The sequence below is a fragment of the Nuphar pumila genome, chromosome 6 (genome assembly GCF_984573655.1).
Source record: "Nuphar pumila chromosome 6, dmNupPumi1.hap1.1, whole genome shotgun sequence".
NCBI lineage: Eukaryota > Viridiplantae > Streptophyta > Magnoliopsida > Nymphaeales > Nymphaeaceae > Nuphar > Nuphar pumila.
Genome location: NC_143254.1, coordinates 112,008,562 through 112,027,876, shown reverse-complemented (window position 1 = coordinate 112,027,876; position 19,315 = coordinate 112,008,562). Strand labels below are relative to the sequence as shown.

Sequence of the window (19,315 nt, the reverse complement as noted above, 5' to 3'; positions counted from 1 at the left end):
ACAAGCATACATTTCGTGTCGTATAGCACCATGAATAACAAGTAATCTCACCATGTCGGGTTTGAATATATCATGATAGATGATAGTGTTGAAAATTATGCTAATTATTATAGACATGATTCAATTTCAAATACACATATAGTCTACATTCATGATACTAAAATCAGATATTCTATCGTTCGCATGGTATTTCCAGATTCTCTTCCAAATCATAAATATTATAATCGTTTGAGATTGAACGATCATAAGCATAGGCATTTTCAGATTTTTCAAATCTAGTCACTTCATATTTGAAAGGTCATAAGCTGCATGTATTTTCCAAATATTTACGAATCATATGCAATAGTTATTTCAGTTTCAAAAGATTATAAGTATAGGCATTTCCAGATGTCATTTCTATTTTGAAAGATTATAAGCATAGGTATTTACAAATTTTAGAAATATGCATATAGTCATTTCATTTTTGAAAGATCGTAAGCATAGGTATTTCCAGATTTTACAAATCATATGCATGCAATCATTTCAGTTTTGAAAGATTATAAGCATAAGCATTTTAACACCATCATGTTATAAGCCAAAATCGGCATGCGCATAATCAATATACATAAGCATACATGTCAACACCATAATTCTTTAGGCTAAAAATCGATATGAGCATAATCAATATACCTAAGCATGTATATAAGCATTTTAATACTCAACAATCATGTGCATAATCAGTGTACCTAAGCATGTATATAAGTATTTTAATATTCAACAATCATGTGCATAATCAATGTACATGAGCATGCATATGTATAAAATCAACACAATTATACTCGAAGACCAAAATCGGCATATAAGCATGTATATAGGCATTTTAAAATCAACACAATCATACTCGAGGCCAAAAATCGACATTTGCATATAGGCATTTTAAAATCAACACATTCACACTCTAAGCCAAAAATCGACATATGCATAAGCATGCATATAAGCATTTTAAAATCAACTCATTCGCACTCTAAGCCAAAAATCGACATATGCATAAGCATGCATATAGGCATTTGAAAATTATACTTTAAGCAAAAATTGACATAGGCATAATCAATATACATAAGCATATAGGCATTTAAAATAAGTCAAAATTGACATGTATAATCAATGTACATAAGCATATAGGCATTTTAAATAAACCAAAATCGACATGCATAATTAATATACATAAGCATATAGGCATTTTAAATAAGCCAAAATCGACATGTATAATCAATAAGTATGCATATAGGCATTTTAAAATAACATAAACATATTAAGCCAAAGTCAACATGGGCATAATCAACAAACATATTAAGCCAAAATCGACATGAGCATAATCAATATGCATATAGGCATTTTAAAATCAACATGAACATATTAAGCCAAAGTCGACATGGGCATAATCAATAAGCATATAAACCAACATCGACATGGGCATAATCAATATACATAAGCATTTAAACATAAACATATTAAGCCAAAGTCAACATGGGCATAATGAATAAGTATATTAAGCCAAAATCGACATGGGCATAATCAATATACATAAGCATATAGACATTTAAAATAAGCCAACATCGACATGCATAATCAATATACATAGGTATGCATATAGTTTCTACAACTATTATGGGGGCAAAGGGTCCCCTACCTTGATTGAAGATTGTGAAATCCCAAAAATGACAACTCTTTCAATAGCAAGCTCCCACATTTGAGAGATATCTCTATTTCGTGGATTTAGTGAGAGCCTAATTAGAGGCCACTCAAAAAATCGTGAAAAGATGACGTCCTTTATTTCCAAGCAAATCGGCACTAAGAGAGAGAGAGAGAGAGAGAGAGAGAGAGGGCTATTTATATCCCACTTGGGAGGAGGAGGGAATCTTCTAGAGCCTTCTAGAAGATTCCTTCCAAAAGTGATGGAGGCAGAGAGAGGGAAGGTCAACCTTGGCTATTGGGGTAGTGGAGGGAATATGCCAAGCATATTACTTCCGCTACCTTGTCTCCCACTATCTCTTGAGCTGCTCTTTCTAAAAAAAATTCCCACTTGGACCTATTTTAAGTGGTCCAAGTCCAAGTGAGTCCCAAATGAGATCCAAATCCATATGGGTCCAACGAATTCCAATTTGGGCAATATTTCAACCCAATTTAAATTATACAAATTGCTAATTAATTTCAAACTATATTTAAATTACTATCTTAATTAATTGCATAATTATATGCCAATTAATGATGCTTAACAATATAGTTAGTACTAAATGTCAATTAAATGCCTAATCAAATATAATTAATAATTGGTAAATTAATTAAAATTAGCAGTTGTATGCCAATTAACTTATAAATGCCAATTAAGCTATAATTAGCAAGAAATGACAATTTAAAAACATAATCTATACTTAATGCTAATTTAATTATAATATAATAATGGTCACATTATTCCTGAAATTCACTTTTCATTTATTTAAAAATCTTAGAAAATTCACAGATATTACATGGAAGAGGTCAAGGAAAGGTCTAGGCTTACAGTGGGGGGGCTGGGTTCACCAGGTTGAGCTCGATAGGGTTGAGCCACCGAACACTGGAGTTCACCCACACGTTGGATCTTGGACTGGGTTGCCACCTAGTCCTTTTTTGGTAAAATTTGATGATCATGAGATAGTTTTATACAAGGTTTTTGTTATTGTACCTCCCTAGTTTCATATCAGAATCATATATCCTTTCTCAGTTTTTTCCTGAGGTCTGAAATAAGAAAGTTCTTGTAATGCTAAATGGGAGAGATAATATGCGCGAATTTGATTGCTCTGTGTTTATCTGGTTTCTGATCAAAATTAGTCTGTTCTATGTTCAAGCTATTGTTATTTATTTTGTAACAGGAAAATTTTCTTAATCCTAAATGGGAGAGAGCTCATATTTTTGGACCTATACAGGGTTGGTTTTATTTTCATACGGGTGATAGATGGTTTGCAAACTTTTGGAAGGGCAGAGCCAACGGTGAAGGACGATTCTATTCAAAAGATGGAAGTATCTACTTCGGTCATTTCCAAGATGGCTGGAGGCATGGCCAGAGCCTTAAAATAGATGCAGATGGGACAAGGTGCTTATACATTTAAGAATGAAATGTGCATGTGTATATGTTTGAAAAGCAAATATTAATATGCATATGATAGAATTGTTATACTGTTTCATTATATAACATTCCAAAGATATCTCCCTGCTGACTCTAACTTTATGGCTGCTGCTTTTCCATTGCGTCGTTTGTGCATAATGGTTATAATTCTCGATGCCTTCTGTGCACTATTTGATTTTCTTTCATACCATTTAATGGTGAGGCACTAGCTAACACATAATTCAGTTGTTTTTTTCTTTCCTTTGTCTCCGTTGACTTTTGCCACCTTGTTAACATACATGATAGTTTGATTGCTAAAGGGGATTATGTTCTCTCAGTCCCGTTAATGTATGAAAAGTTTTTTCTACTACTGAATTGCTGCTTTAATCCAAACACTTTTCATCGCATGGTCTCAGTTTTAACCTAGGGCTTCAGTGAATTTGTTTGCTGGCTTTATGTCACGTACCTTATGCTGTGAATGGAGGTTCCTCTTATACACATAACCCTGGCCTTTTTAATAAATCTGATAATGGATTGTTTCAGTCCTTCATGCTGTTATTACTGTTCCCATAAGACAGATCTTTTATCTTTTAATTCCTAGAACCAGATCTTTTATCTTTTAAGTCCTCTCCTCAGTCTATGTCGTCAAAGAGTATTCGTGTGTTTAGTTTGCAACCTTCAAATAAATGTAATAAGCCTGATTTTTTACATTCTCGTCTTGGTCATTGTGGTCGAGTCTTTGTTGAACGACCGGTATCTAATGGGCTTATTCCTGAATCTAGCTTGAATCCTAGATCAGATGATAAAATATGTTCCAGTTGTCAATTGTGTAAGAGTCATGTTCTTCCTTTCCATTCAATAAATGAGAGAGCTTCAAGTCCTTTTGAAATCGTTTGCTCTGATGTGTGGGGACCAACTCCTGATTCCTCTAATTCTGGCAGCAGATATTATGCTATTTCATTGGACAAAGTTTTTGAAGGCATCTTATTTATGAAGTATACTGAGGTTAAAACAACTTCAACCCAAAGATTTTTTGGAACATTCTTAGCAATAAGTAGTGTCCTTGTATTTTGCATAATATATCTATGTTTTCTCTCTACAATCCCATTTTGTTGTGGAGTTCTAGGACACGATCTTTGATGCAAAATTTCTTCGTTTTCTAAAAATTGTTTAAACTCATTTGACAAATATTCTCTCCCTGACATCTGAGGATTTTGATCTTACTTTCAAATTGATTTTTAATCATGTTATGAAAAGTTTTGAAGGTTGTAAATACATCAGACTTAAACTTAAGAAAATAAATCCAACAATATCTAGTGAAATCATCGACAAATACAACATAGTAGGAGATTTCTCCTTTAGAAACTACCGGAGCAGGACCCTACACATCTGAATGAACCAACTCAAAAGTCATTGAAGAGTAAAAAGTTCTTTATCCATAAGGCAAGGATGTCATTTTTCCAAGTAAACATTCTTTATATTCAAAATTATCTTTGCATAGATCTTTAGTAATAGGTACAAAATTTAATTTTCTTATATTTGAATGCCCAAGTCTATGATGCCAAATTTTTATCTTTTGTTTGGGCAATATTACAAAATGATTCTTTTGGAATACAAAGAAAATTCATATAATAAAGATCTCCTTGCCTAGAACCTTCCCCAATCAATTTTCTGAACTGACGATCCTGCACCCAATATTTATTTGATGAGAATATGACATCACATCCATGATCCGAGATTTGAGAAACAAAAAGTAAATTAAGGCGAAGTTTTGGTATAAGTCTAACTTTTGAAATATAAAATTTGTTTTTTTTTCAAGTCATTTTTAAAAATTCCAACACCCTCTATTTTCAAGGAAGTACTATCGACGGTGGAAACAAAGGATGCATTTGAGTTAGATTGACACTCGTCTAAAATAGACTTGTGTGGTCATATGAAATGAAGCTCCTGAATCAAGAAGCCAAAAGCACATACCAAGAGTCGAAGAGGATGCAATGGCCGCTCCTGAGGTAAATCCTTTAAGCAATGGTTGCAATGCCTTCGCCAATTGGGATAATGATTTGATGAGATCTTTCAGGTTCAGAGTATCCTCGTCTTGTTTCGACGGGGCCGCGACAACTCATTTTTCTTGAGGTCTATAGTCCTTTTTGAATCTAGGACATTGAGGCCTAATATGGCCGGGCTCATGACAATTATGACAAATTATTTTTTATTCTCCTCTATTCTTATTAAAATGAGGTGGTCTATATGGCTTGATATAATGTCCCGGTTTGGATGCGGCAAGTGCGTAATCCTCTTCTTGACCATTGCTAGAAGTAGCAAGCACACTATTATTCTTCTTCATGTTTAGCCTAGTCTCTTGTCCACTAAGTTTAGTGAGAATCTCATGAATAGGAGGAGACGATGCGGATGATAGCAAGGAAGCCTTAGTTTGTTCAAACTTGGGTCTCAATCCATATAGAAAAGCAAAGAGTCTATCTTCTTCAACTTGAACTCTCCGCATCTCACCCGTCCAACAAAATGTGGAACCCAGTAATAAAATAAAAATTGTGTGTTAAGCTACAACTGAGGACCTAACTTAAACTTGAGAATTGTTGTGCTCATTTTTTAGTATTCATGGGTTTTAATGGAAAGTGAAACTAAAAATTGTGTGCATTTAGTAGAGACATGCATACAAAAGAAAATTCTGATAAAAGATAATAAGTCACTCATGCATGTACATAGATATCATGCATACTCTTGTTCTGCATTAGATCATGCGTCTTTACCTATTCTCTTAATTGTGATATGTTGATGTTGCATGATGATTGTTCTCTAATACATGAATGGTTAATTGGATTATGAATTTATTACAGTTGTGTTCTTTTAAAAATGTTGCATGAATTTGATTTATGTTTTTCTTTCTTATTTGATTCATTAGAGGAATTCATATGCAGGATCTATGATTTTGATACCGTATACTTTATATTTTTAACCGTCTCTGAAGCCTAGTGATGAGACCAGCTGTTATTGGGAGTTACGAGGACTGTGTGACTATTTGACGATTTACTTTAGGACATAGTGACTTTATATTTTGCTATATTTGACATTCCTTTACATATTGTTCTCAGACTTCATTTATTAATGAATAAAGATATTTGTTTTGGTTTAGTTGATGGTAGAAAAAAATATCTTGTGGTGTGGATTTGGGTTATGTTTGTAAGGCCCTGGGTCTTTGGGTTTGGTTCTGCAATTGTTTGTAAAAAAAAAAACACTTTTCAACGGGGATAAGTTGGGGTCGTTACGGCTTAGGTATGATTGTGTAATGAATTGTGCATTATGTTATGCTTTCAAGTGAAGGCCTTATAGGCAGTTTCTCTGGACTAAATCGAAGGTTAATATTTAATTAGTAACTTCTTCCACACAAGCTAGAATGAGTACCGTCTATGTTCTCCACATTCTAGCATTTCAATTCTACTAAAATAGCTGTCTTGATTATTTGACAGGTGGATTGAGATCTGGGATGCAGGTGTCCTTGTGAACCGAGAGCTGTTGGAGTCGGCTGCAAGATAGGACTGCTTGATTCCATGAGACTTTTTAACTTTCATTAGACAAACATGATATCTGAACTAAGAGATTACCACAATGAATAGAAGTGTTGGTTGGCATTAACCATGAGGTAAAATCATCATTAAGTATTGGAGGTTGCCCATGCACCATATGCACATATGTCATGGGTTGAGCATGACAATCTCATTGTGTAGCCTTTGCACTTTCACCTTGAGCAAGGGATCCTGGGTTCAAATCCTAACAGTGGCATCCTCAGTTTCGGCTATTAAAGAAAAAGTCATTTTGTGCACCTGTAATTAACATATAGTTTACAAAGGAGAAAGAGAATATTTCTCCTCACATGGTTTTGGATGCTTTCCCTATCAAAGCCATTTTTCTGTGACCACCTCCTGACCATATTATTAGTCATGGTTAAGAACCATAGGCCCCGCTTTATATTTTATTTCACCACTTTTCTTCTTGATTTCATATCCTTAAAATGTGTTTTAGGCAGAAATCAGGCTTAAGAACATGTCATGGTCTCCAGAGAGCTGTCTTCCTGTTCTGATCTCTCACCATCCCTTTTGCAAGCAGGTACATCTGATTCTTACATTGTGCTACATCATTATGTTCCCTTGGATTCCTTGTCCTTAAGATGGATATTCAATTTACATGAAATGGAGGTTAAGTAAATGATAAGGAATTTAAATTTCAGTTAACTAATAAGATGGTTAGAGCTCAAATTTCACAGTTGGTATGCTTCCTGTGGGTACTTCATTTCTATGCGTTGTAGGAATCTTGCCTTGTAAAGGGAAAATGGTTGCATGACCACATAATTGTGCAAATCAAGTCCCAAAAATGTTGTACTGCCAGTTCTAAATGGTGACAGCATGTTTTCCAAAGCAGTGTCACAAATCTCGTTCCGAGGAAAAAACTTGGTGAGGAAAGTCTCGCGACAAATACAACCTTTTCAGTTTTAGGAAAAACTTGGGAATTAAAGAAAGTATAAGAATATTGCACTTTGGAAATATTGCAATAAAATGGCAGCAGCGGGATTTCAACTTCTGGATTCTATGAACGTCTTTTTTCCTCTCTAGGTGCTCTGGTGCAATTTAGAGGTGATTTTATGGTACTTGTGGTTAAGTAAATATTATGAATATGCTAACCTGTCCTATGAAGTGTTAAATTTGCAATCTTGTTTCTGCATAAGTTACTTTATGTTGACTGCTACAGTTTTGAACTAATAATCATGATCTTATGAAATTTGTCTTGAAAACTAGGCAATCTTTGATTTTATGTTTTCTTTTCTCTTGTTCTGGCACTCCTGATTGAAATGTCACCTTCAGATACCGCGCTGCTGGTTTGAAGCCTAATGACAGCCTTGGTGGCTCTCTGGAATTCAGAATCACTGGCATGTCTCTGGCTTTTAAATTTGATAAGACTGGTAATGTACTCAGATTCCTGCCGTTCAATATAGTAAATATTTCCTTATCTGGGGTCGGATATGATAGCAGGATGGTTAGGTTGCATTATCGTAGTAAAAGGGATGTCGTGTTCAAATCCTGTGTTATCCTCCAGTTTGCCAACAACAACAACAACAACAACTACGCCTTCATCCCAAAACAATTGGGGTCAGCGATATGAACCAAAAAGAAATTCATTTTGGGTCTTCCACATGAATCCTTTTCCTTCAATCATTTCTATCCAACGCCATGTCCTCGGTGAGGTTCAAAGCATTCATATCCTTTCCTATCATCTCCATCCAAGTCTTCCTAGGCCTACCCCGACCTCTTTTAACTAATATATTTTCCCATTTCTCCAACCTTCTAACTGGAGCATCATTAGGCCTTCGCCGAATATGTCCAAACCACCGTAAACGATTCTCTCGCATCTTATTTTCAATGGGTGCAACACCTACCTTCTTACGTATCTCTTCGTTCCGAATCTTATCTTTTATTGTATTTCCACACATCCATCTAAGCATCCGCATCTCAGCTACACTCATTTTTTGAATATGATGTCTCTTGGCAGCCCAACATTCCGTACCATATAGTAAAGTGGGTCTAATAGTCGTCCTATAAAACTTTCCCTTCAACCGCAATGGCATTCTACGATCGCACAGCACTCCAGTAGCACTTTTCCATTTCATCCACCCAACCTTTATCCTATGATTTACATCTCCATCAATTTCTCCATACTTTTGAATGATGGATCCCAAATATTTGAAATAGTCATTCACCGGTATATCTTGCTCACCAAGCTTCACTACACTCCCATCACTACTTCGTTGCTTACTAAACCGACATTCCATATATTCAGTCTTACTCTTACTCAACTTAAAACCTCTAGCTTCCAATGTCTGTCTCCATAATTCTAACTTAGCATTAACCCCAGCTCTAGACTCATCAATCAAAACAATATCATCAGCAAACAACATACACCACGGTACATTTTCTTGAATTGATCTCGTAAGTTCATCCATCACTATCGCAAATAGGAAAGGGCTTAAAGCAGATCCTTGATGTAACCCAACCGTTATCGGAAAATTGGTTGTCACCCCTCCACAAGTGCGGACATTGGTTACTACTCCTTCATACATATCTTTAATTATACTAATGTACTTGAGAGAAACACCTTTCTTCATCATTGTCCACCAGAGAACGTCCCTAGGTACTCTATCGTATGCCTTCTCTAAATTAATAAAAACCATATGCAAATCTTTGTTCATCTCTCTATATCTTTCAATAAGTTGTCTAAGAAGATGTATAGCTTCCATAGTTGATCTTCCAGGCACAAAACCAAATTGATTCTCCGATATCATGACAACCTTCCTCAACCTAGACTCAATCACCCTCTCCCAAAGTTTCATAGTATGACTCATGAGTTTTATACCACGATAGTTTGTGCAATCTTGTATATCACCCTTATTCTTATATAAAGGCACCAAAGTACTCTTCCTCCACTCATTAGGCATCTTATTTGTTCGCCAAATCAAGTTAAAAAGATTTGTCAACCATTCTAAACCTTTCTCTCCCAAGCATTTCCAAGCCTCGATAGGTATACCATCTGGGCCAACTGCCCTTCTTGATTTCATTTTCTTCAAAGCCTCTGCAATTTCTTTCTTTTGAATCTTGTGCATGAAGTCACGATTTATCTCATGAAAATGAATGGAGAAGTCTCCAAGATCTTGAGCATGACTATCATTAAATAGCTTATCAAAATAATCTTTCCATCTCTCCTTAATCTCCTCATCTTTGACTAAAACCCTTTGCGTTTCATCTTTGATACATCTAACCATACCCAAATCCTTCGATTTCCTATCTCTAATCTTTGCAAGCCTATAAATATCCTTCTCGCCTTCTTTGGTATCCAACTTGTCATAAACCTCCTTATATACCTTAGCCCTCGCGTTTCGAACAACTTTTTTAGCTTCCTTCTTTGCTATCATATACTTCTCCAAATTCTCATTATCACGACTCTTACTTAGATTTCTATAACACTCTCTTTTAACCTTAATAGCTAATTTGACATCCTCGTTCCACCATGATGTATCCTTACCTAGTGGTGCACCGCCTTTAGACTCACCCAATACCTCCTTAGCTACTTTTCTCATACCACCCGCTATCTTATTCCACATTGATTCTGAATCCTCCTCGAGACACCAATCAACTTCCTTAACTACCTGCTCTACAAACATTCCTTGTTTAGCTCCTTTCAGTGCCCACCACTTAATTCTAGGATCTATCCTATGTCTATCCCTTTTGCGGCATTGTCTAATTCTAAGATCTAAAATTAAGACTCTATGTTGTGTAGCTACACTTTCTCCTGGTATAACCTTACAATCGATGCAACAACCCCTATCTCTCTTTCTAAGTAGGAAAAAATCTATTTGACTCGTATTAACCCCACTTTTAAATGTTACTAGGTGAGACTCCCTCTTCCTAAACCAAGTGTTTGCTAAGATCATATCATAGGACAAACAAAAATCTAAAATCCTTTCTCCACTTTCATTTCTTTCTCCTATACCATAGCCTCCATGGATATTCTCAAATCCATCCCTACTAATGCCTACATGTCCATTAAGGTCACCGCCGATGAAAAGCTTTTCTCCATAAGATGTCTCTTGTACTACTCCATCTAAATCTTCCCAAAATTGATGCTTAATGGAATCATCTAAACCTACTTGAGGTGCATAAACACTAATAATATTAATAATATCCGTACCTAATACTAATTTAATAAGTAAAATTCTATCACCCTTCCTACGGACCTCAACTACATTATCTATAAACTGACGACTCATAACAATCCCTACTCCATTCCTATTCCTATTTATTCCTGTATACCAAATCTTATATCCCCAAGGTTCTATCACTTTAGCTTTCTCACCTACCCATTTGGTCTCTTGAAGACATAAAATATCAATCTTTCTCCTACACATAACATCTACTAACTCTACCAATTTACCAGTTAAAGACCCTATGTTCCAAGTGGCTAACCTAATTTTATGGTCTTGGACTAACTTCTTTACCCCCACCCGTCCAACAAAGTGAGGGAACCCTTGCCTATTTGACACCACACCCGGGCGCCGGTGTGACGCGTCGCTTTTGGGCGACGACCTAGCAACCCTTGCACATTTATCACTGCCTCCGGGCCTAGAGAGTACAGCGCGTCGCTCAGTAGGGAACGCCCCAACGAAATTCTCATATTGGTTCATTTTCATAGGATATGACAAAGTTTTTATGCTGGCTGTCACAGGCCTACCGCAACCCTCCTCCTTTATTCGGGCTTGGGACCGGCAGTGTATAACTACACAGGCGGAGTTTATCCTCCAGTTTGCCAAAAAAAGAAAATCCCTTGTGGGCGCGTTTATAGAATCAGCTTGTTGCAACGCTTCTCCCATCATCCATTTGGACATAGGTCCCCATTGAACTGATTTTTCAAAGGAGCTTTGAAGCGAGTTGCTTTACTGCTTATCATTACATGGCTGTTATCATCAGAATCATTGTAATCACTTTTATCACCATCATTATTATTTACATGTATCTCGTTTTTCTTTTTCGGCTAGCTAGCCCATTGGAAAGCTTCCCCAGTCATCAACTGCACATTGGCAGCGCTATGGTTGGTAAAACCCTTGACATTTCCCTGTTCACCGAGTACACCTTCTGTGGATTTCGAGTTGTAGTTTTCTCATGTTAGATTGCAAGCTGCGGTCATCACCAGCCAGGAAGGTGGAGTCCTCGTAGGCTCTATATGTGTATATCTAATGTATATGTACACCTTCCCCATTGATCGTTTCCTTTTCAATCAAGCTGGGGGGCTAACACCTAAAGGATTTTAACCCCACACCCTTTGGTTCCGATAGTGTGCGACCTAACCATATAGCTCTCTCATTTAGACCTGTATACATCATTGAAGTTGAGAAGCACACAAATCAAGCGTTCTAGCCCGAATCGTGCTATATCATATAAGACTGGCCGTAGTTATTTCTAAATCAAAGCTAGATTTGACATGTTTGTGTGTATATTCTTCATTTGTTTAATGTGGGGTGAAGGCCCAATAGAGACCTATACAGATCCAATCTATGTGCCAAAGTATAGACTCTAATAGCGCTGTCAATGTGTCAGGTTTGTGATGGTATTTACCTAGCCCAAGCACAAATATTTTGTTATGAGTATAAAATTGGTGATCCAAGTATCATTCGGGTCCAACTGAATCCAACCATCTTCACAATATATGCTTAACAATAGAACTGACTTCTATGACAGTGTATTCATGTGCAATTTATGTCATTTTAATCAAAATTTTTAGTAACGTTTAGCACATGAATGAAATCGTATGTGCCTTGTTTTGGGGTTTTTTACAAACATTCCTTTTTAGTGAAACTTGTAAAAGACATATTTTTGACTTTTTGTGTAAAGTTGTCAACCTTGAAAAACATTTTTGGAGTGTAGGGCAAGACTCATCTCAGCCCTCCATCTTCTTTCATGTGTGCACCACCACACATCTCATCTTAGCTCTAAATGCTCTATAAATACACTTCAAAAAAGTATAGAGACTCATATCTCCACTCCTCTTGGATTTTTGAAAATCCTTATTTTCTCTCTCTTCTCTTTCTCCTCTCTATTGATTTTTTTTAAAGGTTCTACACCTCTTTCCACTTAAGTGTAGTATGAAGTACCAAACTAGAACTTCACCTGCAATGCCCCAGATTTTCAAAACAAAACTTAGTAAAAAATTAATGATTTTTTTTTGTTTTTTCTTTGTAGCAGAATTTAGAAAGGTCTTTAGCAGCGAAAATAGACAATAGTTAGTTGTCGATTTTAGAAGATGTTGAGCAAGTCACAGGTATATGGCCAAGCACTCATTGATCACCAAAGTATTCTATTTATGCAAACTAAAATAAGTTATTTATTACAACAATACTGCTTGGTAAAGCAGTATTCTATACAAATTGCTTTTATAAATGAAATGTTCAACACAGTCTTGAGAAACCTTGTAACTTGATGTTGCCTTATTTCGCATATCACATCGTAGGTCCAATACATGTATCTCTCATAAAATAGAGTCTGAACCATCACTGGTCTGGTAGAAATGCATTTCAATTCTAACATGTATAAAGCTTGAAAACAGAAAGAGCCTTTTCAAGACGTAGTTGAACAACGTAGCTCAAGTCTCCATGACTTAATGTATAAACAAGAACAACCTCTTTAGGGTCGTGGTTGAAATATTGTATCTCAACTCTCCACGACTTAGTGTATCAATATCCCATGAATCAAAGCAAGAGCTCATCGAGCTTAGCTTAGTCGTGCGAATACAACTTGGGTCCTTTGCCCTCATCGATCCAGCAATGTATCAATATCAATACCTTTCAAAGGTTGTGCATGAGTAATAATAACATAATGTTTACTCTTGGTACGCCGGAGAAGCATGACTTCAACATTCGGGGGGTTTATTATGCTATGTATTTTGTATACCCTAGAGGCCTGATGACCCTGTCGATAGTGAAGTGACAGTTTTTATGTTAGGAGACTCTCACCAGGCCAGTTTGGATACATCTACTACAATAGCGAAGTTTAATCCATAGATTTTAAGGATAACCCGACCTCCGAGTGATGGGAGGTCACATAAACTCTTTGGTCTATAACATCATACATGTCATTCAAGGTAGTACCGTCACCGTCATGCCACAGTGAGTGAAAGTTATGAAGGGGTTCAACGACATAATCCTTCTTGTTAGGACGTCAAGTGCCACATAGGCAATCTAGTGCATTTTGCACCAAGGGAACATATACCCCAAACCCCACTCAAGTTTTTGAAGCACGAGTTGGTTCCCTTGTGGTTCAGGGATTATTGTTATATTTTATTCATATGGACCTCGCTCTCAACATCTACGACCTTCACGAGTGCTTCACCCCTTACGATTGAACAACCAACTTCGGCACAATGGCCTTTTTGAGTCTTGTTGTAGTATAATGTTTTACATGGGCATGCATAGACAACAATCACTTTGGATCAACTACTCAGCGTATGTAGCCACAAAGAGCACTGACCTAACTAAGTGCAATGGCTATTCTGACACCATTACGAGTATGGTGCCCTTAAAGGTGAAAATTGAACAAGCCATCCAGGCATGGTTTCGATCATCGTGCCATTCATACTAGTTTAGGAAGGTATTTTTCTAAAAATTTTGGTAGCATTTTCTTTGGTTGACGGAGAAAGCATGATGTTTCTTTTTACTATGGAAGGTAACTTGTCATAAATTTTGGTAGCACCTCCTCTGTTTGACGGAGAAAGCACTATGATCTTTTAAGCTCGATGAGCATCTTTTCAAAAAATTTGACAACACCTCTTCTTTTTTACAGAGAAAATGTTATGCTCTTTTAAGCTTGACATTTTTTTAGAAAATTCAGCAGTACCTCCTCTCTTTGACGGAGAAAGCGCTATGCTCGTTCCAGGGTAGATGAGCATCGTTGTGCATACTTTGCATTTACCATGATTTATTGAAAACTCAGGCCTTAGTTAGGTCATACAATAGCAACTTACATGTTTACGTAAAAGCGATTTTTTACAAATTGCGAAACCTTTTCAATAGGTGTTTCTTTGCCAAACAATATCTTGAATGGGAAAAGGTATTTAGAATCGCTTTGGTGACAAGGAGTAGTCTCCATCTGTATGCTTATTTATGTGTAGCTATATTTAGTAAAAGCGGGAGCCAGTGCACATAACAACGTGACAGCAATATAAAAAGTATATGTAAGGCCCGACAAGTGAAACCATACTAAGTAACTTGCAAAAAGCAGGAGCCTTAGTACCATTCAGCGTAACAACAATACTAAATGCATAAACAGAGTACATATATATTGCAAAAAGCAGGAGCCTTGACAACGTTCGATGCGATGACAATACGAAATGCATAAGCAAAGTACAAATATATTACGGAAAGCAAGAGCCTTGACATCGTTCGACATGATGACAATACAAAATGCATAAGAAAAGTATATATATATATATATATATATATATATATATATATATATATATATATATATATATATATATTGCGTAAAGCATGAGCTTTGGTGTCATACAATGCAACAATAAGACAAAATGCATAAGCAAAGCATCTATCAAGAAAATCATGAGTCTTGGCACTAATCAGTGCACAAACCTACCAAGGATCAGCGTCGCTGGCTCAATGAGACGTTGAGGCACTCCTAGGTCGTGGCCAACATGTCCTTTACGTCCGGTATAATTACAACCAAGAGTGTCTCTTGTAAAACTCAACTGTGCGGCGAAACGACAAGGTTTAGACCAAAATCGGATTGGACCTTGTTTTGATCCAACTAGGTTTGAATCTACCTCAAGTGGGCTAGGCTAGGTCAGATGGGTTGGACCTAGTCAAGAAAATGGTAGAGGAGGTCAAGCAATCAGGGCTAAGGGGTTTTGTCTTAACTGGGTTTGGTCTAGGTTAGGTGGGTATAAGCTCACCTCAAGTAGGCTCAGACTAGGTCAAGTGAATTTGACCTAGGTTAAGACCAAAATAAGAAAAGAAAGAGAAAGCTAGCCTAGTAGGTCAAGTTAACTTGAGCCAACTGGGCTCATCATAGGCTAGGTAGGTTCAAGCTCCCTACAAGTGGGCTTGGTCTAAGCTAGAACCAAGAGAGAGGAGAGAGGATAGAGAGAGAAAGATGAGAGAGAGGGGAGGGGGGAGGGCGATTTCTAAGAGGGGTCACCTCTTATTTATAGGCAAAAATATGGATATTGAATCCACATGGGTTTTGGGTCTGATCTAGATGGCCCACCTGATCTAAGATCTAAACTTAGTGGCAAACTAATTAAATGACATATATGTCCCTTTGGGGAACACTTAATAATTTCATGGGATATTTATGTGGGGCCCACAATGTAATGCCCCGAGATTTTTAACCTTTGAAAAATGCGTAAATTTTTTTTTAAAATAAATAGCGAAAACCATTTAAAACTTTGGTTTAAAACCTCGGGTGGGTTACATTCTATAAATCATAATGTAAATAAAGACATAATTAAATTTAAATATGCATTATACACATAGTCCTTTACACAAGGTCCAGACAGTTAAACATTTAAGATTAAAAATTTAAAAATTCTAAAGTAATCCCAGGATCTTGGAAATCTAGATTTTTCGATGTCGCTCCTGTCCAGTCCACTACTGTATAGAGTACTCCATACCTGAACCAGTATTTCACATAAAACAGGGTCAAACTTATGACAATCAGGTAAGTAATTATCAAATTCAATCAATTTAAATATTAAGCATGATTCTCGTAATTCAAATTCATATAACAAATAAAAAGGCATGCTCCAGTAAACAATTATGCAACTTAAACCATGATTATGTGATACATTAATAGGGCATATTTTTATATCAATTTGTGTGAGAGGGAAGGTCTTTGTTTCGATATTTAGCATCCACCCTGGTACGTAGGGGGTGACATTCACATTCAGATGAAGTATTTCGGGGGTATATTATTCTAGTGTGCTTTACCCAGATATCTGAACCGGACCCCCAAAGCAAACAGTCAATGATCGGGAAGAATCTTGCTAAGGTACCAAAAGAAACATATGCATCCACTAACTACAGCAATCTAAGGTCTATCACCTAGGACATATAGATAGCCTCGACCTCCTTACCCAAGTGACGGGAGACCCGCTGAGAATCTATCGCTCTCACAACAATATAACAATGTCACTCCTAGCTGTACTATCCACCCTTCCAATGTAGATATAGTCCTTAATGGGTCTGAAGGGTTCATTTATAGGATTTAACATTTTCTTAGCCTTATATATGTAGCCCAAACCAGGCTCAATAGCTCAAATACCCATCTAGGGTAAACACTAAGGTCATATGTACCAATCTCATTCAGTGTTGCTTTGTAAAAATGAGCACTCGCCTATAAAGGTAAAACTATATAAATTTGTGTGTAGACATGACTCATAAAGCAAATGGGTGCCCTATTTGCACCTCTTGGGTTAAAAAAAAAAAACGTATAACAAAATTTTGCAAGAAATAACTTACTACACAATAATTGCTCTATTTAATAGGATTTGAAAATAGTTTAAACCTTGGCCATAACACTTTATAAAAAATTTAGACGTTTTGGTTTTAAATTCATATGGTGCGACTAACCCATAATTTTATCATTTTGAACAAGCATTTATTTATGCAAATGCTAAAATTTATGTACATAGTCATGGAAAAAATGTTAACCAATCATGCATGTATTAGAAATATGTTTAATATAAAAATTATAAGTCTTTGATAAAAAAACTTACTTTGAATTCTATGTAGTAACTGGTATGACGAAGTACAACAAAAAGGACCACTGCATTCTTTGATTTATTCTGGTAAAATTTTTATTATATTAGATTATATTTTTCTACTAAATTTTGGACAGTACCTACCCTATAAAAACTAAATAAGATCATTTTTAAAGACCTCAAAGAAATCTAAAAGCTATTTAAAATGATCTTAAAATTTTTTATAAATTTTTTACAGAGTTTCCTCTCTAATAACTCAAATATTCGAAAAAGGTCTTCAACTTGAATTCGAGTTGTAAAAGTTTCGACATGACTTTGAGTCATAAAAATTTTAATCAAGTTTTTTCAAAACAAATAATTTGAATATTTAAAAAGATTTCAAAAAATTTTAATAGAATTTCCTTTATAGAAATTTGAATTTTCTAAAATATTTACAAAATTTTTGACAAAATTTGTGCTAAAATAATTCAAAAATTTTGAAATGTGTGTAAAAGTTTTGCTAGAACTCTGGTTATAATACTTTAAAAATTAAAAAATATTTATAAAAATTTTACTAGAACTACTGCTATAATAGTTCTATTTCTAAAAAAAATTATCAAAATTTTGCCAGAACTGCTACTATATTAGTTTTATTTTTCAAAAATATTTAGAAAAAATTTGCTAGAACTACTGCTATAGTAGTTTTGAATGCTTAAAAACATTAATAAAAATTTAACATAACCTTCCTTGTGTAGAGGCGGGGTTGGATTAAATTTTGGCAAAATTACCTCAATTTAAATATAAAAATAAATCCTAAGGGTTTAAGAAAGGAATATGAATCTCTATGAGCACATGCTAGGGTTTAGATGAAGAATACGAGTATTAACCTTAGTTTTAAAAATTTAAGCAGTGTTTTCGCGATAGAATTTTGGAATTTCTGTTGAATTGAGCAGAACTTTCACTATTTGGTATCTAGAAGCTGATTCTGACCCTTCAACACTCCTTTGAAGAAACAAGAACCATACTTGGTAGAGGGAAGATGCTCGGAGGGGTTTGACAGAAGAAACTGAGATTTTAACGAGGGTTTGGGTTGAAAATTCTAGAGAGAAGGGTTAGGGTTAGAGAGAGAAAGAGAGGGTCTAAGAGAGAGAGAGCTATAGAGAGAAAATGGGAGAGGGAATTACTGTAGAGAAAGAGGGGGGGGGAGCTATTTATAGGCCCATGCAGAGGTGCCCCCCTTTGTGGGGTCCACACCCCTCCTAGGTATTCATTTTCTAAGAGGGGAGGGGGGTAACTCACCCTCTCCCTTGCCACGTGTCATCAAGAGAGAGTGGGAGAGTGTCACCCTCTCTCTAATACAGTGACACCTAGAGAACATGGTTTTGGAAAACCATGTTCTCCCATGGTTTTTGAGCACATGGTTTTTTGGTTTTCTGAAAACCATGGGCTATCCATTAAAATATATTAAAATAATAATAAAATATGAAATTATATTTTAATATCTAATTTTTATACCTAAATTGCCCTTATTCAAATCCCATGCAACCAGAATGCCACTTGGGTATAAAAAATTACTATTTTACCCTTTAATGGTTTAGAATTTACCTTAACTTACCACTAGGGTAGAAAATTATCATTTTACCCTTGAATTTTTTATTAATTCCTTAAAAATGCTTTTGACATAAAAAATACCTTTTTACCCCCGTATAGTTGGAGAATTTACTTGAATATGCCACTGGAGTGACAAATTACCATTTTTTCCTTGACAATTTAATTATTTATAAGTATGTCACTAAATTGTGGATTTTGAGAACTTTTTGTTTGAATGATATTTAAATCAAATTATCATTGAAAAATTTTAGATATTACACACAAGATATTTTTGGT

At 35.7% G+C, this 19,315-nt stretch overlaps 1 protein-coding gene across 2 annotated transcripts in view; it reads left to right on the top strand.

The window, feature by feature from the left end:
* The window catches only part of ARC3 (GTP binding protein), a 181,378-nt gene extending 174,323 nt beyond the window's left edge, over positions 1–7,055 (top strand). Inside the window, exons 15-16 of one of the 2 annotated variants that reach the window (XM_090008728.1) lie at positions 2,943–3,109; positions 6,607–7,055. In XM_090008728.1, coding sequence (XP_089864854.1) covers positions 2,943–3,109; positions 6,607–6,673 — 234 coding nt within the window. In that variant the 3' untranslated portion in view covers positions 6,674–7,055. Of the gene's footprint in view, positions 1–2,888; positions 3,110–6,606 lie in introns of both variants that reach the window. The other variant, XM_090008727.1, reaches the window with a different exon arrangement.
* The last annotated feature ends 12,260 nt before the right edge of the window (positions 7,056–19,315 follow it).